At 45.1% G+C, this 22,603-nt stretch overlaps 1 protein-coding gene across 4 annotated transcripts in view; it reads left to right on the forward strand.

Annotated features, from left to right (window-relative positions):
- STS (steroid sulfatase) overlaps positions 1-22,603 on the forward strand; it is a 177,593-nt gene that overhangs the window by 72,112 nt on the left and 82,878 nt on the right. For all 4 annotated transcript variants that reach the window (XM_036840078.1, XM_036840080.1, XM_036840081.1 and 1 more), the window contains 2 exons: positions 18,987-19,127; positions 22,401-22,522. In XM_036840078.1, the coding sequence (XP_036695973.1) occupies positions 18,991-19,127; positions 22,401-22,522 (259 nt within the window). In that variant the 5' untranslated portion in view covers positions 18,987-18,990. The remainder of the gene's footprint in view (positions 1-18,986; positions 19,128-22,400; positions 22,523-22,603) is intronic.

A 22,603-nucleotide genomic window follows, 5' to 3' on the forward strand; every position in this document is an offset into this window, starting at 1 on the left:
CTCATGGTGGTGCCAGTGATGGCCGTGTGCCTTCCACAGTGCACACAAACCGTCTATAGAAACACTCTTGCAAGAATCTCGCGGCAGATACATCTTGAGGTAACCAGTCTCAAGTTTATCGTATCTTCCTTTTTTAAATTGGAGGATCGTTGATTTACAACGTTGTGTTATTTTCAGGTGTATAGCAAAGTGACTCAGTTATACATATATGTATCTGTTCTTTTTCAGATTCTTTTCCCTTCTAGGTTATTGCAAAATATTGAGTATAGCTCCCTGTGCTATACAGTAGGTCCTTGTTGTTTAGCTATTTTACATATACTAGTGTGTATATGTTCATCCCAAACTCCTAACTTATCCCTCCCCCCTTTCCCCTTTGGTAACCATAAGTTTGTTTTCTATGTCTGTGAGTCTGTTTCGGTTTTGAAAATAAGTTCATGTGCATCATTTTTTAGATTCCACATATAAGTGATGTCATATGATGTTTGTCTTTCTCTGACTTAACTTCACTTAGCATGATAAGCTCTAGGTCCGTCCGTGATGCTGCAAATGGCATTATTTTATTCTTTTTTATGGCTGAGCAGTATTCCATTGTATATATATGTATCACATCTTCTTTATCCATTCCGCTCTCGATGGACATTTAGGTTGCTTCCATGTATTGGCTGTTGTAAATAGTGCTGTGGTGAACAGTGGGCTGCATGTATCTTTTCAAATTACAGTTTTTCTCTGGGTATATGCCCAGGAGTGGTATTGCTAAATCATCATATCTTCATTTTTTTACTTAAAAGTTCTCTGGTTGTTTATGAATGAGATCATCACCCTGCATGCCCCTCTAGTTAGTATGTGCACGTCTCTGGATATTTACCTAATGCATACAGCTACTCTGTGATGGTACTGAGCACCGTTTTAATAAATAAGGAGCTGCTGTTATCAGCTATTTAATTATGTAGAATTGTATTCTGTTAAGTATCATCATGTTGCTGCTTGACCATGGATCTTCTGGGTTTATTATTGCTACAGCTGTCTGTCAGCAAGTGATAACGAGCTTGAAACTCATGCAGATTCCACGTCTGAGGATCGTGGCCGATAGCGTGTCTGCTTTGTACAAGATGCTTTTCAGTGAGGACACCCCAGTGGAATGGAGCACAAAGCACAAAGCTGTATGTGGGGAAGGATGCCTTCAGCTGTGACACCCAGAGTTATTTTCAAACTGACCTTTAACCCAGAGACCGCTATTATCACGAAGGGTCCTGTATTATCTAGATTTTCACTGTTTCCTCTCAGGACAAAGAATGCTCCCCTAAATAGTGGACCTGAAGATAACCTTTGTCTGCACGCACATCTTCCGTTCAGCCCGGGGGGTTCTTTGTGAACTTTGTATCCGGAAGACTGGATCTACTTATATATTTATGTCAAAACTGCTTTTCAGCTGAAGGCAGTTTGAATTACTGCCTAGTAATCCTATTAATTGATTGACAAAGCCTGTAGATACCATTTACCCAAAAGGTACTACCAGTGGAAGACAATGAATGTGCTTAAATTCTTTTATGGATCCTTTGACATATTTATTATTATTATGGGTGTTTTAGGGGCTATGCCTGATTATTTTTTTCAGTTCCATTATGGTTTATTACAGGATATGGAATATAGTTCCCTGTGCTCTACAGTAGGACCTTGTTGTTTATCCTTTCTATACATACTAGTTTTCATCTGCTAACCCCAAACTCCCACTCCATCCCCCCCATCCCCCCTCCCACTTGGCAACTCCAAGTCTGTTCTCTGTGTCTGAGAGCCTCTTTCTGTTTCTGATAGGCTTATTTGTGTCATATTTTAGATTTCACATATAAGTGATATCATATGGTATTTGTCTTTCTGTACGTCTGATCATTTTAACAACTGCACATCATATGCTACTTTACATCTAATGTATGTATAGCTATGTGTGTACATAGTTTATATATACATATATATGTGTGTTTATATGTATATATCTTTAATGATGGACACTGAGTGTAAAAGAATAGCGAACACTGAATTGCATAATATTTACCCCTGGAAAACATCACACCCCCTTGTTTACCCGGCCTCTGGCGTGAGCCACTCTGTCAGTATAGATGTTACTTGTCGTAGCTTTAATTAGGTTCAGTTCCCTCTGGCTTCACGGGCTTTGCAGTGGGGTCCACACTTCCTCTTTAACAGAGCTTGGGATCTGAGCCCTGGTGAGGGTCACAGGATTTCGCTCTGCTTTACAGCCTGGCTGCTGGCTTGTTGGGTCTTTGAGGAAAGCTCCTTGTTCTCTCTCCTGCCCTGGATTTGCTGGACCCATGTTCCCATCCTGGCCGGGGGCAGGGACAGGTGTGACTGCCCGTGGCCAAAGCTCAGAGTGCCTGGTCGGGGGGTGCCTGTCCTTTACCTGCCCAACCCTAGCCATGGCGTAAGACCACTCAGTGGGTCAGTGAAGACTTGTAGGGATGCGTCGAAGGGTTGGGTGTAGACTGCTGTCTGCCTGTACCGTCTCGGGTTCCTGATCTTCTGTGCCCACCGGCCCCCATGAAGCCATTACACGCAGCTTTCCATTTCAGCTGGTTCCCCCCACTTTTTCCCATTCTCTCCATCAGGGATGAAAGCAACCAAGGGTCTCATCTTGGGAGGAAGCGTCACCACAGCCTGGACTCGGGTTCGTGTCAGTTTCCTTGCATCCTCAGCTTTCTGATGGGTTTTAAAAATGATGATTTTAATGGAGAGTGTCCTGTTGCTGGTGAGAAGATAAAACGCTGCAGCCGCTGTGGAAAATAGTCTGACACTTCCTCATTTAGTTAAACATAGAATTTCCATATCCACTCCACTCCTAGGTGTCTGCCCAGAAGAACTGAAAACAGGTGTGCAAACAAAAACCTCTGTATCAGTGTTCGCTGCAGTACTTAGTTAAAATATCCCTAAAGTGGAAGCAACACAAATGTCTGTTGACAGATGGACGGATAAAGAAACGCGGCATGGCCCTGTGCAGTAGAATAGTACTCAGCCGTGAAAAGGGATGAACCACTGACACAGGCTACAATGTGGAAGAGCCTTGAAAACTGATGCTCAGTGAAAAAAGCCCGACACAAAAGGCCACATACCGTATGATTCCGTCTATAGAAAATATCCAGAATATGCAAATCTGTAGAGAAAGCAAGTTGGTGGTTGCCAAGGGCTGGTGGGACGAGAAAATGGCACGTGAGTAGTAGATGGGTGCAGGGTTTTCTTTTAGGTGATGAAAGCATTCTGGAACTAGACACAGGTGATGGTTGCATTACATTGTGAAGGTACCGAATGCCTGAACCGTACACTTTTCACTGGTCTGTGTGGTGAATTTGATGGTATGTGAATTTCTCCACGGTTAAGAAAAGTCATTATGACTTTGAGGCTTTGTGCTTTATCTTGTCAGCGTGAGCATTGGGGGTCCCTTTGGCTTTCTACCTCTTAACTGGCAGTGAACGCAGTGCTTTTTCCACATCCTATAACTTGTTTCTTTAAACATTTTCGGCTATGTACCTGTCTCTTCAGTGGACAGAGGCTTGCTGTCAGCATTTGCATTCTGGGATGTCGTCGAAGGGTATTTGGGATCCGATGGCAAACAGCCAGGCAGTGCAGATCTGGGGAACCAAATTCAGACCCAGAGCCCAGAGGTCTGGAGCTGGGGAAGCTGGCGTGAATGGGAAGGTCATGGGGAAATGAACAGAGGGGCGCGTGGGGTGGTCCCTGAACACCAGGTATCATCTGCAGGCTGCATGAGCACCGTGGGAGGGATGCTGCTCTGGTCCTGTACTGCTAAATCTTATATTTTTGTTTTTATTTATTTATTTATTTATTTATTGGCTGTGCCACACGTCATGCAGGATCTTAGTTCCCCGACCAGGGATTGAACCTGCGCCCCCTGCAGTGGAAGCGTGGAGTCTTAACCACTGGACTGCTAGGGAATTCCCTAAGTTTTATACATGCATTCTGCTTAACCAAAGACATTTACTGGACTTCTTTCCATTTGTTTCCTTTAACCATCTTGAGACACGGAGGATGGTTTCAGAGAAAGCAAAGCGACACATGCTTAGCTCTGTTGGAGTTTGCACCTTCCTCTGCCTTGGTTTGTTTCTGAACTTTTTCTTCCAAGAGGAAGAGGCTGGGAAGATTCCCGTTCCAAGTTGCTTTCACTTTTGCCTGGACCAATGAGGTAGATAGAACAGGGGAGCAGGGTGCCACTCTAATGGGGAATGAGGGGGCTGTGCCTGCTTCCCCAGACCCCGGCCCTGGGAAGGCTGACTCCTTGGGGGGAAGGATGGAGGTCAGGGTCTGGCGCTGGTCAGGGGACCAGGCTGTAAGCCCTGCCGACACCCAAGCACACAGGGCTCTTTGCTGGAGGGTCCCATTGTCCCCTCATTGTACATGTCAGGCCAGGCTCACAGAGGCCTTGGGGCGAGTTCCTTGCAGACTCACAGCCAAGGACATGGTCATTCCCTCACTTTGGACAAATTTAACCCTGCATCTTCCTCTGGCTGGATTTCATAGCTGGGAGAATGTTCTGGTGGTGATGAGGCCATGCATTTCAGCTGTGCACCATCTTAACTACCGAAGCAATTTTTTAGAAAAATGCCTTTGCATTCTGCTTATAGTAAGTGCCCTATGCACTTATTTATAATCTCTAACAGGACATCAGTGATTCTGTGAGTGCTGGGGAGAGAGCACCTCCCCATCCTCCCTGGAAAGATGGCCAGGCTGATCATCATTTCTATGAAATTCCTTCAGTGCAGAGGGTTAACTAGCTTGCTGAAGTGTGAGCTTTGGAGTAACAGCTGACCACCCCGTTAGTGGGGATGTCCTACTTGTTTAGAGCCATCTTCGTCTTGTGCCCTAATCTGGTTGTTAAATTGGTCAAGCTTGGCCCAGATCCTAGTAGCTAAAATAATGTTCTTCTTTCTCGTCTCAAGTCATGGCCCTCCTGAGCGGTTCTCACCCCTGTCACGAAAGCTTTAGTATCGCAGGGGGAACAACCCCAGAGGCGTTCTGATATTTACAGCACAGGTGACAATATCAGGATGTAAAGACGCAGTTCATGTCTTTTCCAAAGCCCTCACTTTCTCTTCTGCGCCACACTTTCTACGTCGTATTCTGTTCTTTCTCTTCATGCATTTTCATTCTGTCCCATTGCCTATAATGTAGGCCCATTCCTTCATACTGAATGTTAGAAATTTGGGTGAATAAGTTCATTTATATCTTTTTTTTAAAAATTAGATTCCACATATAAGTGATATCATATGGTATTTGTCTTTCACTCTCTGACTTCACTTAGTGTGATCATCTCTAGGTCCAACCATGTTGCTGCTGATGGGGGGAGGGATAGATCAGGAGGTTGGGATGAACACACACACACACTACTCTAGATAAGATATATAACCAGCAGTGTATCCCTGTGGTGTGTCTAGCACAGGGAACTCTACTCAGTACTCTGCGATAACCTATATGAGTAAAGAATCTAAAAAAGAATGAATATACGTATATGTATCACCGAATCACTTTGCCGTACACCTGAAACTCACACAACTTTGTAAATCAACTATACTTCCACTAAAATTAAAATTTGAAAAAAAAGAAATTCAGGTGAGATTGGGGTACTGTGTTTTGGCCAGGCGATGCAGGAATATGCAGATATCCCAAATCTGTCCTGACGCAGGCTCTGTCCCTCCCCGCGAGGGCCCTGAGAAAACTCTGTGTGCAGACGGGACCTCTGTGGACACAGCAACACTGTCGGCTCCAGCCCTGAACCCCAAAGAACTCTAGCAGGAGGGAATGGACTCTGCGTAAGCCAGACGGCCCGCCGTCACTTCCTCACCTGGCGGAAGGGGCGAGGGAGCTCTCTGGGGCCTCTAGTATAAGGACACTAATCCCATTCGTGAGGGCTCCACCCTCATCATGACCTCATCACCTCCCAAAGGCTCCACCTCCAAATAGCATCGCATTGGGAGTTAGCACTTCCACATGTGAATTTGGGGAGCATGCAGACCTCCTGATCTTAGCCGTTTCTATATATGTTTTCCTTACAGGAGCCTTCTCTAAATCACTCTTAGCGTTAGAGAGGTCATCCAAACCTGGCTTTCTCACCCTTCCTTCCATATCCCAGTGTAATGATCTATCTGCTCAGTATTCTCCGGGACTGAGAACTCTCCAGCAACAGTGACTCTCAACATACCAGGAAGGAAGGTTTTAGGATCTTGACATTCCCCAGAATTTTGAGGACCACTCCGGTTACACAGTCTTCTTTGTAGAATTCAGCCAGTTGTAAATGAATGAAAACCTGAGGTGAGCCCTGATGCGTGGTGGATAATGGCACAGCCCTTAGGATTGGAGGTTGAGCAGATTATTAGGCAGAGCAAGAGAGAAATGGCTTCGTCCCACACAGTTGTCTTACGATAAGCGCCCTGTGCACAGACGTGCCACAGATCCTGGGCCTTCGGGATCTCGCTAGAGTAGTTAGAACTGGAGCAGCAAAGGGAGAATCCCGTTTACGAACTCACTCAGATGCATTCCAAGTGGAAGTCTACAGGAGGGGCGTGCGTGGTCATAACAAACGCTGTTACAATTAATTCCAGCCGGCTTTATCTATGGGAGGCCTCTCTCTCCCTCTCTCTTTTTTTTTTTCAGTGTACCTATTTGATTTTTTTGGGGGTGTGGTGGGGTGGGCTTGCATGTGGGATCTTAGTTCCCCAACCAGGGATTGAACCCGGGCCCACGGCATTGGAAGCGCGGAGTCCTAACCACTGGACCACCAGGGAAGCCCCAGGAGGCATCTCTTAATTACAGAACTTTGAAACCGCGTAAAGAACACTGTTTTAAAAACGCTTAGTCTTCCAAAGTGTAAGAAAGTGAAAGGGAATTAAGCTGTAGCAGGGATTCACTGTGTTGGTTGTTCACATTTGTGAATGTGCTAGATTTAGCACAGCTCCATCTCAAAATGCATTTTTTCTTTGCTTTGGAAAAAAATGCAGTTGAGGGTTAAGACAACCTCTTATCTTAAAAGGCAATCCACTTATTACAAAATGACATTTTACTGTGTATACCTGAAACTAACACAACATTGTAAATCAACTATACTCCAATAAAAAAAATTTTTTTAAATGACATTTTATCAAAGCTCCATGATGTCATATATCTTCCGGGTAGCATGAGAACATGATTCAATATTTGCTCACGCTAATTACAAATTATTACGTGCAGAGTATGTGAATTGCTAATCTTCCTTTGTCTTAGAAGCGAACCTTTAGTTGTAGACATCTGGCTACGAGATATTCAGCTACTTAGACTGAAACTAATACATCAGCAGCAACAAAAATTTCTTTTGTAAATTTGGGAAAACACTAAAGTGTTAACTTTTATAAAACATTGATAGTCATAGACATTTCAACATATGAATACAAGGTGATGTGTATGTGTATGTGTGTAACCTATTTATGAACTGAGATACGTATTTTGGCATACTACTGGTCACTATATATATGTATATAGTATGTATTTGTCATCCTATATAGGTATGTATGTGGTATATAGTGTATATAGTGTGTGCATTTATGTATTTAGTGTACCGAAAGTGCATTTTTGTTTTTCAGTTATTTCAGAATTCAGTGAGAAGTTATTATATGATGAAGAAAAGTGTACCTTTCAGTTGTTCATAAATGAAGAATCTTATAATCAGGGCAAAGATAGCAGTATACAGCTCAGAGTGATCAAACATGTTATGAACAGGTGTATTATATAATTTCAAAATCTCTAGGTGTTCACAAATTTTAACCCTGCAGACAGCCAAAAAAGAGAGCTTTCTAACAGTGGTCAGAAGACCAGGACGAGAGTTAATAGTGGTTAATGGTTTGGTGTTTCGTTTTCTATATTTGGTCTTTTAAAACTAATTACCATCAACAGACAAATGGATAAACAAAATGTGCTCTATCCATGCAACAGAGTATGATTCAGCCTTAAAAAGCAAGGACAGCGTGACACACACTACGACACAGATGAACCTTGACATTGTGTCAGTGACATAAGTCAGATGCAGAAGGACAAATACTGCGTGATTCCACTGGTGAGAGGCACCCACAGTCGTCAGATTCCTAGAGACAGAAAGGAGAATGGTGGGTGCCAGGGGCTGGGGGAGAAGATAATGGGGGGTTGTTTAACAGGGACAGAATTTCCGTTTTGCAAGATGAAGAGTTCTGGAGATGGGGAGGGGGCGATCGTTTTCAACAAGATGAATGTACTTAATGCCCCTGAAATGTACCCTTAAAAATGGTTAAGACGGTGAATTTCGTTATGTGGATTTTATCACAGTCAAAAATAATTTTCAGCTTACCCAATGCGTCATGAATATTCAAATAATGCCACCGCGTATAAAATGAAATAGAATCCTCCCTGCCTGCACACGTGGCCCTGGCCCTCTTCCTAGGCGGTGTCTACAGCCCGCTCTTAGCTGGACAGTTCTCCTCACCTTTGTCTCGGAATGGATTTGGCGCCCCGCAGAGCTGGGCTGTGACCCCCGCCCCATCATTCACTGGTTGCATGTCCTCCAGCAGATAATGGCACCTCTCAGCCTCACTTTGCTCATCTGTAAAATGGGCACGGTAACAGCCTGCGCCGTTGGTTGTTAGAGGTAGGTAGCAAGCTGTATAAAACGGGCACCTCCAGGCTAACAGTTTGATGCCGTGTGAGGGGTGTGAGTTGATCTTGCTGCTTTTTGCCGTTGCTGCCTCATTCTGAAGTCTTCCGCTCTTGCTGGTCCAACTGGGGTTGAATTTGTATTTTTCTGCTGCTCTGAACTCCAGCAGCGGGGGCTCCCTTTCAGCTGCCTGGCCTGGTTGGGTCTTTAAGCCATGGCAGGACCGTTGGTACCTTTGCTTGAGAAATTCCCCAGCTTCTGGACTGGGCCGGCAGGGGTCTCATCTCATGACAGACGCAGTCACATCTGTGCCGTTAAATCAGCCGGAGCCCAGCCAGGGCACCTGCCTTTTCTGTTTCTGTATCTCAAGGTGAACACTCCGCCTTTGCCGAGGTACCCAGTGCAGGTTGAGGCAGCCAGAAATTGACCCTGACGGTCAGCGGCGGGGGAAATGCTTTTCAGGAGCTCAAACAGGATGGGCTGTCACATGCTTTTCAGACTCTGGTTTTTACAGTTCTCATGGACCATTCTGCTTTGTGCTGATGCTCTCAGAGTCTGTCCCTCTTGTATCTAATTGGAAAGCAATGCAGAGACATTTCCAGGCAGACGTAGAGAAGAGCCATCAGGTGTGGGCACAGAAACAGGGTGGGGTTTTAGACATGCCGGGAGCCCTCTTATGGTATGGGAACGGAGACCTACACAGACAGGGCGACAGCATGGGCATGGCGGGGGCGGGGTCCCATCTGGGTTCCTTGCTTGCTGCCCTCCCTCCTGTGTCTTGCTGCATCAGCTGGACTAAGGAGCAAGGGAAGAAGTGAGTGAGAGCCATGAGAGTCTTCAAACATCCAGAACTGACTATCTCCCCAACCCTTCTGAAGATTTCAAATGTCAACAGAGAGGTTGGGCAAGACTTACTTTTTTAAAGATATCTTTCTTTATTAATACTCAGTACAGTTCCTTTAACTGTACTGGGTGTACTTGAGCATCCTGAAAAAGTCACAGACCAGAGTACCACCCAGGGTTGCGCAGTCAATAAAAACCGGGGTTCGCTAAACAAATAAGACATGAATACTTATATTAGAAAAAACACAAGCAATCTGAATAGGTATTTAAATCTATAGAAACAGCTGTTTAAACACATATTCAGTTGGGGTTTTTGCTGCCCTAATGTCAGACTATTTATAGTGAATATTTATATTAGAATATTTATTTATGAATATTTATATTAGAAAAAATGAATATTTATATTTGAATATTTATATTAGAAAAAACAAAAGCAATCTGAATAGGTATTTAAATCTATAGAAACAGCTGTTTAAACACATATTCAGTTGGGGTTTTTGCTGCCCTCATGTCAGACTATTTTCTTCGTTAAAATAGGACATTTATTAGGTAACACTTTGTTAACCAAATTTCATTGATGATACACAGCTTGGGTTGAACAAAAATGGCATTTCTTCTAAACAAAGTGTGGTTTGCAATGTAGGTTTTTTCTCTGTTTCCAATAAGCCTTTTCCGCATCAAGCAAATAGATCGGGGACATTTTGGTTGCTGTGGTAAAGTTTCCGTCATGTATGTGCAGTGTTAATTTTCTTTTAATGAACAAATTTAATGTAATTACATCTCTAGCTATGAAAATGTTCTTTTGTCTCTCTGCTTCATAATAATTCTGTTTTAGGAATAGCTGCATTCTCAAAAAAGTTTTTTTTCTTGCTTTTTTGCCAAATTAAGGTTGTTCAGCAAAATAATTTAGTTTTTTCAGGGGGGACATTACACTGTTTTTCAGAAGTTAATGTGCTATACTCTTAATATCTTGGAGCACTTTTATTTAACTTTTAAGTACTTTTATCAACTAACTCTTTTAACAGTTTGAAACATCTTTAGAAACACTTTGTACTAATCCATGTTTGTGGGGAAAAAATAAATTCTGGTTACTTCAGACAATAATAATTCAAATGCAGTGGGATTGTAAGTGGCTATTGAGAAACATACAATTTGAAACATGCTTTATTGGTCTAGGTGGTATTTCTCACATTAGCCTTAGTAATATCTACCCCAGACACATTTTGGACCTATAACTAAATGATACACGGTCCCAGTGAGTGAACCAAAACCATTTGGCAATTCAGAAATTAATATAGATATTAATAATTATTAGTGGACTTTTGCCCTACTGGATTTCAATTAAAAAGTTTTACATGTAAACTAACCCTCTCACTGAACAACACAGAAAATTGGAATGCTTTTTTTTTTTTTCCAAAGAGCACACATATGTACAGTGGGTCCTTATTACAGCAACATCCTGGCATGGAGAGAATTCAAACTCTTAAACCCCAAGTGTTTTCTCCTTTATTGTGCTCTTTGACAGCTAACGGCCCCTGTCTGTGTCCAGAGAGCAAAGTTGAAGTACCATTCACTGCCCTCTCTTTCTGACACTTCCTGTTCCGTTAGTTACCGAGGTCTACTGATTGCATCTCAGTGCAGTTCTGTTCTCCTCTGCTGCCTGTGCCTGACCTACTCTGGGTACCAACATCTTTGTAGGGTCGTGGCCTTTATCTTCACATCCACTCCAGCCTGTGTCAATCCATCCACCACGGAGTAGCAGAATGACCATCTCAGGGGAAATCAAACCTGCCTGTCACCCCCTAATTAAAATCTTTACTGTCTCTCCATCACTTCTGGATAAAAATGGACGTCTTTCGTGTGCTGACAGTGTCTTCCATGTCTGACCCCTGCTCTTTCTTACACTTTTCTCCACCCTATAGTGAGAGATCTGCGTGGAAAAACAAAAACAGCTTCCAGGGCACACGGTCATAGGAGTGCTGTGCATTCAGCTGTTGACACAAGCATAGAAAAAAGAAAAACCTGGAGAGAAACACAGGACCTGAGTGGTTCTCTGAATAGTTGGTTTGTATGTTTTTTCTTGTGTACACTTAGAATATAAGTAAATACAGAATGAAGCAAAATTTATTAGAAAATAAATCATATTTGATTTTTGTGTACAGTAAAAGCATAGTAGCCCAAAGTAGGTCTCTGAGTAGCTGGATTTTGGGCTGAAACTTACTTAAGATTCACACAGAGTCTGAGTTTCACACCATTTAATCTCTTTCACACGTGTCTGCCATAAGAACATTTATTCCTCTTCTGGTATCTTCAACTTTCAATTGTAAAACAAAAATTCATTTTTCACATGGTGGGTGAGCTGAGCCATATGTCTTTACTTTTTATTTCATTTATTTTTGCTTCGGGAGTGAGCTTGGTCTTTTTTTCATTAACTTTCATTGGAGTATAGTTGCTTTACAGAGTTGTGTTACTTTCTGCTATACAGCAAAGTGAATCAGTCATACATACGCCTATAGCCCCTCTTTTTTTAGATTCTTTTCCCATAGAGCCCATGACAGAGTATCGAGTGGAGTTCCCTGTGCTATACAGTAGGTCCTTATTAGTTATCTGTTTTATATATAGTAGTGTATATATGTCAATCCCAATCTCCCAATTCATCCCACCCCACCCCCTTTCCCCCTTGGTATCCATACATTTGTTTTCTACATCTGTGATCTATTTCTGCTTTGCAAATGAGTTCATCGGTACCATTTTTCTAGACTCCACCTATAAGTGATATTATACAGTATTTGTCTTTATCTTTTTGACTTACTTCACTCTGTATGACAGTCTCTAGGTCCATCCATGTCACTGCAAATGGCATTATTTCATTCCTTTTTATGGCTGAGTAATATTCCATTCTATATGTGTACCACATCTTCTTTATCCATTCCTCTGTCAGTGGACATTTAGGCTGCTTCCATGTCCTGGCTATTGTAGATAGTACTGCAGTGAACATTCGGGTGCATGCATCCTTTTGAAATATGGTTTTCTCCAGATATATGCCCAGGAGTGGGATTGCTGGGTCATATGGTAGCTCTATTTTTAGTTTTTTAAGGAACCTCCATACAGTTCTCCATAGTGGCTGTACCAGTTTACATTCCCACCAACAGTGTAGGAGGGTTCCCTTTTCTCCACACCCTCTCCAGCACTTATTGTTTGTAGATTTTTTGATGATGGCCAATCTGACCCGTGTGAGGTGATACCTCATTGTAGTTTTGATTTGCATTTCTCTAATAATTAGTGATGTTGAGCATCTTTTCATGTGCCTCTTGACCATCCATATGTCTTCTTTGGAGAAATATCTATTTAGGTCTTCCGCCCATTGTTTGATTGGGTTGTTTGTTTGTTTGCTTTTTTGATATTGAGCTGCATGAGCTGTTTGTATATTTTGGAGATTGATCCCTTGTCAGTTGCTTTGTTTGCAAATATTTTCTCCCATTCTGAGGGTTGTCATTTTGTTTTATTTATGGTCTCCTTTGCTGTGCAAAAGCTTTAAAGTTTCATTAGGTCCCATCTGTTTATTTTTGTTTTTATTTTCATTACTCTAGGAGATGGATCAAAAAAGATCTTGCTGTGATTTATGTCAAAGAGTGTTCTTCCTGTGTTTTCCTCTAAGAGTTTTGTAGTGTCCGGTCTTTCATTTAGGTCTTTAATCCATTTTGAGTTTATTTTTGTGTATGGTGTTAGGGAGTGTTCTAATTTCATTCTCTTACATGTAGCTGTCCAGTTTTCCCAGCACCACTTATTGAAGAGGCTGTCTTTTCTCCACTCTGTATTCTTGCCTCCTTTATCAAAGATAAGGTGACCATATGTGCGTGTGTTTATCTCTGGGCTTTCTATCCTGTTCCATTGATCTATATTTCTGATTTTGTGCCAGTACCATACTGTCTTGATGACTGTGTAGCTTTGTAGTATAGTCTGAAGTCAGGGAGCCTGATTCTTCTAGCTCCATTCTTCTTTCTCAAGATTGCTTTGGCTATTCAGGGTCTTTTGTGTTTCCATACAAATTGTAAAATTTTTTGTTCTAGTTCTGTGAAAGATGCCATTGGTAGTTTGATAGGGATTGCATTGAATCTGTAGATTACTTTGGGTAGTATAGTCATTTTCACAATATTGATTCTTCCAATCCAGGAGCATGGTATATCTCTCCATCTGTTTGTGTCATCTTTCATTTCTTTCATCAGTATCTTATAGTTTTCTGAGTACAGGTCTTTTGCCTCCTTAGGTAGGTTTATTCCTAGGTATTTTATTCTTTTTGATGAGATGGTGAATGGGATTGTTTCCTTAATCTCTCTTTCTGATCTTTCATTGTAAGTGTATAGGAATGCAAGAGATTTCTGTGTATTAATTTTGTGTCCTGCAACTTTACCAGATTCTTTGATGAGCTCTAGTAGTTTTCTGGTGGCATCTTTAGGATTTTCTATGTCGAGCATCGTGTCATCTGCACACAGTGACAGTTGTACGTCTTCTGTTCCAATTTGGATTCCCTTTATTCCTTTTTCTTCTCTGATTGCCATGGCTAGGACTTCCAAAACTATGTTAAATAAAAGTTGAGCAATGTATCTTTAAATTACTTGTATAAATTCCTCCTACTCATTAATAATGAAACATCTTCTTTTTTTAAATTTATTTATTTATTTATTTATTTATTTATGGCTGTGTTGGGTCTTTGTTTCTGTGCGAGGGGTTTCTCTAGTTGCGGCAAGTGGGGGCCACTCTTCATCGCGGTGCGCGGGCCTCTCACTATCGCAGCCTCTCTTGTTGCGGAGCACAGGCTCCAGACGCGCAGGCTCAGTAATTGTGGCTCACGGGCCTAGTTGCTCCGTGGCATGTGGGATCTTCCCAGACCAGGGCTCAAACCTGTGTCCCCTGCATTGGCAGGCAGATTCTCAACCACTGCGCCACCAGGGAAGCCCGAAACATCTTCTTAAAATACATTCAGCATGACCTTCTGAGCCACCAGCATGGAAAGCTTTTTTCAGGTCCTCATCAGCACAGCTGAACTTCCCATCTTAAGCTACTGCACTTTGTATTAGTTGTCTACTGCTGTGTAACAAACAATCCCCAAGCTTGGCAGCTTAAAGTGACACACATTTGTTATCTCACCGTCTCAATGGGTCAGGAACCCAGGCACAGCTTAGCTGGCTCCTCTCCTTGGATCAGGGTACCAGCCTGGATGGTGGTCTCATCCACTGGTTCAACAGAGGCAAGCTCTGTTTCCAGGCTCACTCAGATCCTTGTGAGCAGGGTTCAGTTCTTTGTAGGCTGGTGGCCTGAGAGTCTCATGTCCTTGCTGGCTCTTGGCTGGAGGCCTTCCTCAGTTCCTCGTCATGGGGTTCTCTCCAATGTGGCAACTCAGCTGATCAAAATCCAGCAAGAAGTAGAGTCTTCTGGAAAGACAGAGGTCATAGTTGTTTGCAGCCTCATCACAGAAGTGATGTCACATCACTGTCTTCATCTTCTGTTAGTCAGAACCAAGTTGCAAAGTCCAGCCACACTCATGGGGAGGGGATTATGCAAGATGTGAGTACCAGGAGGGGTATCACCAGGCCATCTTTTAGTTGGCCTCCCACATCTTCATTTAAAGCTGTGTGACTGTACTTATTAGAATCTACACAAAATTATAATAACGTTGCTGATAACTGCAGCTAACAAGTACTGGCACCTATGAGTCCGTTACTGAATCATAGTGCTAAGTATATCATGTTATCCTCACAATAATCCCCATTTTACGGAAGAAAATGATGGCAAAGAGGCTAAGTAAATGTCCTGTGGTTTCACCACTATGAAGCAGGGGAACCAGGATTGAAACTCATCTGCAGAAACCACATCTGTCACTTATTTTCGTGGGTTCTGTACTCATGGAATACCTCATTTGGCCACTTGGAGCCTTGCAGGATGATTCTGTGTCTCATTCAACCATGAAACCATCGCAAGACCATCATGGTGTCTTTCAGCCAATTTCTACCTCATAAGCGTTTGTTGAAACGGATTTGGTTGAATTGTCAGTGGATGGCTTTTAGCTGCAATGGTATCGAAAGACAAAAATACTCCTAGCAAGTTACGTTTGTCTAATACTTTATCATTTTGGAAACCCTTTATTTCTTTTTCTTTTTCTTGGAAGGAGGGGAAGGGGATATTTTTTTCCCAGCTCAGTTGAAGTATAGTTGACAAATAAAATTGCGTATATTTAAATATGGTGAATTGATATACATATACGTTATGAAGTGATTACCACTGTCAAGTTAGTTAACACATTCGTCACCTCACACATTTAAGACTTTTTTTATGGATAGAGTGCTTAAGATCTACTGTTTAAGCAGATTTCAAGTATACAATACAGTGTTATTAATTATAGTTACCTCGCTGCACATTACTTCCCAGAACTTATTCATCTTATAACTGGAAGCTTATACCCTTTGAGCAATACCTCCCCATTTCTTCTGTGCCACCGCCCCCCGTCTGCCCGGGGCAACCACAGTTATACTCTCTGTTTCTATGAGTTCAGCTTTCTATTTTTAGGTTCTACATATGAGTGAGATGACGCGGTTATGTGTGCTTCTGTTATTGGCTTATTTCCCTTAGGATAACGTCCTCCAGGTTCATCCATATTGTCACAAGTGGCAGGATTTCTTTCTTTTCAAGGCTGAGTAACTTTCCATTATATCACATTGTCTTTATCCCTTCATCCGTGCGTGGACACTAAGGTTGTCTCTGTATGTTGACTATTGTGAATAATGCTGCAACGAACACGGGAGTGCGGAGATCTTGATTTCATGGAGACCCTTTCTTTCCATCTCTTTATGGGAGGTGGGCTCTGTGTCATCAACTGAAAGTTGTCTGCACTGAAAAAAAAAAACAGGCGTTTAGTTGACTGCCCGACCGCAGAGATGGCATCTTGGTGAAATGTGGATGAGTCATCCACACAAGGAGGTGATGCTCACGACCCAGGCCTCGTAGCGGCTGGCCTGAGCTGATACGAGACCCTTGACTCTTCATTCTGCCCTCATGCCTCTACTCCCCGACAAAGACAGGCCGCCAAAGAGAGCACGGGGGAGACAGTTAGGAATGAGAGAGTGAGTACTAGAAGAGCACATTGAATGGTCACATTTCCCTGGTTCGTTACCTTTAGACAAAGGGCGCCGAGTTTGCCTTTGTGAAAAGATCCTTGAGGCAGAGAGGTGAGAGGGGAGACCGAAAGTAGGTCAGGAGAGAAAGGTATGGCTCCAAGTTATCCGCGCATTGGGGGTGAGGATCCTTTGATCTGGACTCAGAAAGGCAACTGGCAAGATGACTGTTCGGAGAGCAGAACATCTGACGAAAAGGCGCAGTGGGGAGAGATGTTCCACATGGACCGAGACAGATAAGTCACAGGTGAGGCAAGACGAGAAGGAATGCTCGGAGCCTAAGGTCCTCTTTGAAGAGCCTCTTTGAGCTTGTTGCCCACATGCCCAGGAATGCAAGGGCTTCTGTGACCCGCGGGGGCACGTGATGGCCGAGGAATGTGATCTGTTAGCATTGAAGATGTACTCGTGGGTGCAAAGGAGAAAGTCAGTTGCTCAGATGGGCTGGAGCTTCCGAATCCCTCCACAGAAGCCGAGCTGCCCGCCTACGACAGCAAAGGGAGTGAGTCGTCCCTGTGTACATACAGGAGCGAAGGTTTCGCCGATGATTTTGCAGATGATGAAGAGGGTGATGGGCCGGCGGTGACTCGGTGGTTCTGCCCCGGGGGTGACTTTATGCCCCAGGGGACGTGAGGCAGCGTCGGGAGACTTTCTGGTGTCACAAGTCAGGGTGGGAGGGTGCGCTGCAGGCATCAAGTGGGTGGGTCCAGGGGTCCTGGCACAGCACGGCTGCCGTGACAGAGAACCGTCCCGTTCCAAGTGGGTTCCAGGGATGAGGGCCTGGACATCTTTGGGGGCTGGGCTGTCCTTCCACATCCCACTCTAGGCGAGGGTCAGTGTTACGGAGAACAAGGAGGTACAGTGAAAGAAGAGGACCACGTGAGGGTGGCTGGGTTGGCGTCCAGGTGTCCTCTGGAAGCAGCACCTGTGTTGTTTGCTCCGACGAAATTCTCATGGGATTCCTGCTCCATGTGGCCATCATGCCTCCTGTGCAACCCCACAGCTCCTGTGGGGTCTGCATGTCCCAGGCCCCTTCCCGCCCCCGATGCGTTCCTTTTTTTTAAAAAGAGATTGGAGTTTATTTATTTATTTATTTATTTATTTATTTTTGGCTGTGTTGGGTCTTCGTTTCTGTGCGAGCGCTTTCTCTAGTTGCGGCGAGCGGGGGCCACTCTTCATCGCGGTGTGTGGGCCTCTCACTATCGCGGCCTCTCTTGTTGCAGAGTACAGGCTCCAGACGCGCAGGCTCAGCAATTGTGGCTCACGGGCCCAGTTGCTCTGCGGCATGTGGGATCTTCCCAGACCAGGGCTCGAACCCGTGTCCCCTGCATTGGCAGGCAGATTCTCAACCACTGCGCCACCAGGGAAGCTCCCCCGATGCGTTCCTGATGCCATAGGTTCTGCTAAGGTTTCCTCTCGTTTCCCTAAGTGCTGAGTTCTCTCGAGGTGAGCGCAAGCTCAGGTGTGTGCGTCCGTCAGTCTGACCCCTTGTTGTGGCCCCGCGGACGTTTAACCCCACGCACGGGGACAGGCCTGAGGACGCTTCTGCGCCCGCAGCTGCTCAGATGCGGGCAGGTTCTGTCCCCCTCCTGAGCGCCCACTTGGCAGTTCCTGTGGGCATCGGAGCGGGAGTTTCAGCTGTGCATCCACCCCCAGAGTCCTCCAGCCCGTTGTTCTTGAAAGGGGTGACATGCCGGGGCAGGGGGGTGAGTGTGCGTTGGGATGACAGCCACAGAAGGTGGATGGATTTCCCCCGCTCCACTGCGTTTGCTGCCACCTCCTAGCACCCAGAGCCGCCCCAGGCTGTGAGCCTTGTCTTCCTTGAGCTTGGAAAGGTTTGCATCACGCCCAAGTCTGCGTGTTTCCCTTTGAAAAGCCGCTACGCCGACACTCATGGCTAGTTTTAGAAAGGATTTGACATTGACAATTGGATTGTCCTGAAATGCCTGTTTTTTTTTTCAGTGCAGAGAACTTTCAGCTGGTGACACAGAGCCCGCCTTCCATAAAGAGATGATTGTGTTTTCATTTTTCTAGACAGAGCCTATGTTTTGGTTTGGGGTAGAAAGGAGAGGTCACTGCTATCCAGGGAGAAAGAAGTGTTTGTTTTGGAAACAGACACGCAGGACAGAGAGGATACAGTTCTTCGCCACGTGATGTCTTAGGTGCTTTGCAGCCCATGTCGTCTGGGGTGGCCGGGTCGACAGAACGTCCTCTGCTGGGGGGAGGGGGAGGGTCTCAGAGAAGGAGGACGGTCCGCCTCGGGCCAGCACCCTTCATGTCTCTCTTGCCCTTGCCCCTTGCAGGAAGATGAGGACGCTTTGGCTTCTGCTGCTGTTCGTCTACGAGGCCCGGAGCCACGCGGTGTCAACGCCCAACTTCGTCCTGCTGATGTCCGACGACCTTGGCATTGGGGATCCTGGCTGCTATGGAAACAAGACCCTCAGGTTGGGCGACGTGTAAACACAGGGCTCCCTTCACAGGCTGCCGTCCCGGGACGGGCAGCGCACGTCCACAGAGCACAGGCCACGGGGAAACGTTCAAAGCCCCCCAACGGCACGCTTTCCTGTGCGACTTTACGTAGGCACACACAGGCGTTCGTAGGCAGGCGTGAGGACTTATCTGTTCGAATCACTGTTGGATGAACTCAGGCGGCTCCCTGGGAAGGTATTCATCACAATTCTTTCTTCCTCGCCCCTACTCTGTGGCTTTTTTCCCATCATCATGTTTCCCTCCCTTTGCTTCGCCTCTTCTGTTTTGCCTTCTGTTTTCGGCCTCTGGCTCCGTTCCCACTGGGACCCGGTCCATCCCCCCTTGTCAACCACTCACTGTCACCTCTGCACCTTCCTTCCGCCTCTGGGCCAGGCTGTGCTGGATTCTCCGGCAGACACACCGGCCGGGGACAGATGTCCTGGGGACACGTGTCACGTTTGATGATGTCAGAACTTTTCAAGGGCTAGGGGTGACTACGGTGGTCGGAAAACACAGTGGGAACCAGACTCGGACAGAGGAAGTGTTTTGTTCCCCAGCCCCCGGTGTAGGGCTCTTGGGCTTAGAATTAGTCGGTCAGGGCGCAGTGGAATATTGGCCTTAGGGAGGCACTTTCTCTATATGATCACGGGGAAATGTTGACATAACTGTGGTTCTGTGGAGAGCTTCATCTCACACATGGTCAGCGCAAACAAAATGAAAGGAGAGGGTGGGATTCGCCAGAATTTTCTCGTAAGAGCTACAGATAATTATCTGAAGCTCGGAGGGACCTGCCGCTGAGTGCCACGGGGTCTGATTTGTGTTCACACCACTCGCTGTAGGTCCTCCTCTTCTGTACAACATGACCGTGCGTCTCAGGACGTCTGTTTCATTGTTATGTGGCACAGCAAACAAAAGTGAAGTAAATTACACTTTTGAGGATGAGCCGGCCTGCAAGATGCAGCCGAATGTTACGTCACTTCCAACCTGATTCTGTGCGTCAGATGTCGCGTGTTACTTTTAAAATGTACGCTGACCTATGATGTTTGTTAGATTTTGTTTAAAGCACGTGTAAGGATAAGATCTGCACTCAGCGTTCTCTTAAAATTTTAATTGGCCACGTATGTTTCCTTCCCCACCTTTTGCTTCATCTTGTGAAAAGTTTAGATCACACTGTTAGACGTTTCGGACACGAACCTTGTTAGTAATTTAATTTTTCTTATCGAGGTCACAGTTTATTTTTTTTTTCACTTTAAGTATCATTTTAAAATACCATAGGATATTAGTATTAGATATAATATTAGATATGATATTCCTAAACTTTAGTGAGATAATAGATAACTGTTCCTACTAAGGCGTCTTAATTAAAAAATCACCCTCAAGCCTTTAAGGTTCAGTGTCTGCCAATTATCCAAAGGAAAAAAAGGGCTATAAAATCCTAAGTAAGAATTCATATCAATAATACCCTAAATCTGCCTTTTCCTCCATATTAGCATCCAGTTCTTTTTTTTTTTTTTAATTGAAGTATAGTTGATTTACAATGTTGTGTTAGTTTCAGGTGTACAGCACAGTGATTCAGTTTTATATCAATATATATGTATATATTTATATATATATATACTTATATGTATATATTTATACATACATTTATATACGTAGATATTCTTTTTTCCAATTCTTTTCCATTTTCCATTATAGTTTATTACAAGGTAATGAATATAGTTCCCTGTGTTCTACACTAAATCCTTGTTGTTTATTTTATATGTACTAGTCTGTATCAGCTAATCCCAAACTCCTAATTTATCCCTTCCTCCCCAGTTCTTTCTGAAGGACATTTTTCCTTTTACGTTTTATAATATCACACCCCAAAATAGTCACATTTGTCCGTGGCCAACCTAGGCACTACGGGGATTAAGTCAAACATACAGACAATCTCAGGGGATTAAGTCCAATATACAGACAGTCTCAGGGGATTAAGTCCAATATACAGACGATCTCCGTGCTGTCAGCATCTTGTAATGTAAGGCCAAAGCAGAGTGGAAATGTTGACAATTAAAGGCATGAGTTAAACTAGTAGATGAGAGAGCAGCTTGACGCTACAGTGCGATGCCGTGATCTTCCGCTGCGAGCCGTGCATCGTTACAGGACTAGCCTGTGGGCGCTGGACCAGGGAAGCAGTGGCGTCACGACGGAACAAGATCCGTGCCCCACGCCACAGGCAGAAGCCTTGGAGGGGTGCGCCGTTAGCCACTCCGTCCCTTTACAGGGAGGAAGCTGCCGTGGTGGGGGCTAGGGACTGACATCCTACAGGTGGAACAGGCCCCTCCCACAGGGCAAGGAGGCCATGGCAGGGTCGGGGAGTCCCACCTATGCTCAGAACTGAAGTATAGAAGATGAGCAGCCTGGCAGAGAGGCAGGCGCTGGGGTTCCCACTGGAGGATAAGGGATCGTCACTCAGCGTGGACCCAGACCTGAAGGACCTTCCCCTCTGAATGCCTAGGAAGTCTGGCATGATCTCCTAAGGGGATGGGCCACACCAGTCCTGGATAAAAGGTGGCAGGATGGCTTGTCCTGCATAAGGCATCATCCTAGAAGTCAGCTCATAAATGAGTGTTTCTTTGGCGTAAAAAAAAAAAAGGACACTCAGAGGGTGTGAGTGTCTCACGGCGTGTCGTGTTTCCACGTTGCTGTGTCGCTTTTCCCTGGAGTCTGTGACCCCTTTGTTACTGATCCCTGGTAAATGCACCGGGAGCCCGTCGTCCCTTTCCCCGGACGGTGCCGTCACCCCGTTCTCCCTGGGGCCATGTGGAAATTCGGCAGAGCCTGGTGAGAAGTGGTTCGGAGCTTCTCTTTGGCTGTGGCTGGGAAGAGAAGAGTCAGGCTGCTCCCAGAGCTTTCTCGTTTGGGGCACGGAGGTAACCGGTGGGGGGCACAGGTGACGGAGGACTGAGACCTTGACCCATGCCCCTCCCGCTCCTCACAGCAGCCCGTTGTCAGGACTTGGCTTCTCTCCTAAATCAGCAGCTCAGAGCCCCCAGGGGGGCATGGGTGGGCCCCTGGAGAGGGCAGACCTGGATGATTTCATCCTCAGTGTGGTTCTGTTGTCACTCTGAGTCTCGGTGCTGTGTCCCCTTCGTTCCCCCTGTCCCGTCGCAGTTTCCCTGGATAAGTGACAAGTGACTCACTGTACAAAGCCAGAGAGAAAGCTTTCTGTTCAGGGTCGCGATGAATGACCTGAGTCTTTGTTCCAGGACTCCCAACATCGACCGCTTGGCCAGAGGGGGAGTGAAGCTCACGCAGCACCTGGCAGCGTCGCCCCTGTGCACACCCAGCAGGGCGGCCTTCATGACGGGCCGGTATCCCATCCGCTCAGGTAACCGACCTCCTGGTTCCGTCGCCGCGGCCCTGGTCCACCTCCCAGTCCTAATGCTTCCCCTGTCTTAATGGTGGGTTT

This window comes from Balaenoptera musculus, chromosome X, assembly GCF_009873245.2.
Source record: "Balaenoptera musculus isolate JJ_BM4_2016_0621 chromosome X, mBalMus1.pri.v3, whole genome shotgun sequence".
Taxonomy (NCBI): Eukaryota; Metazoa; Chordata; class Mammalia; order Artiodactyla; family Balaenopteridae; genus Balaenoptera; species Balaenoptera musculus.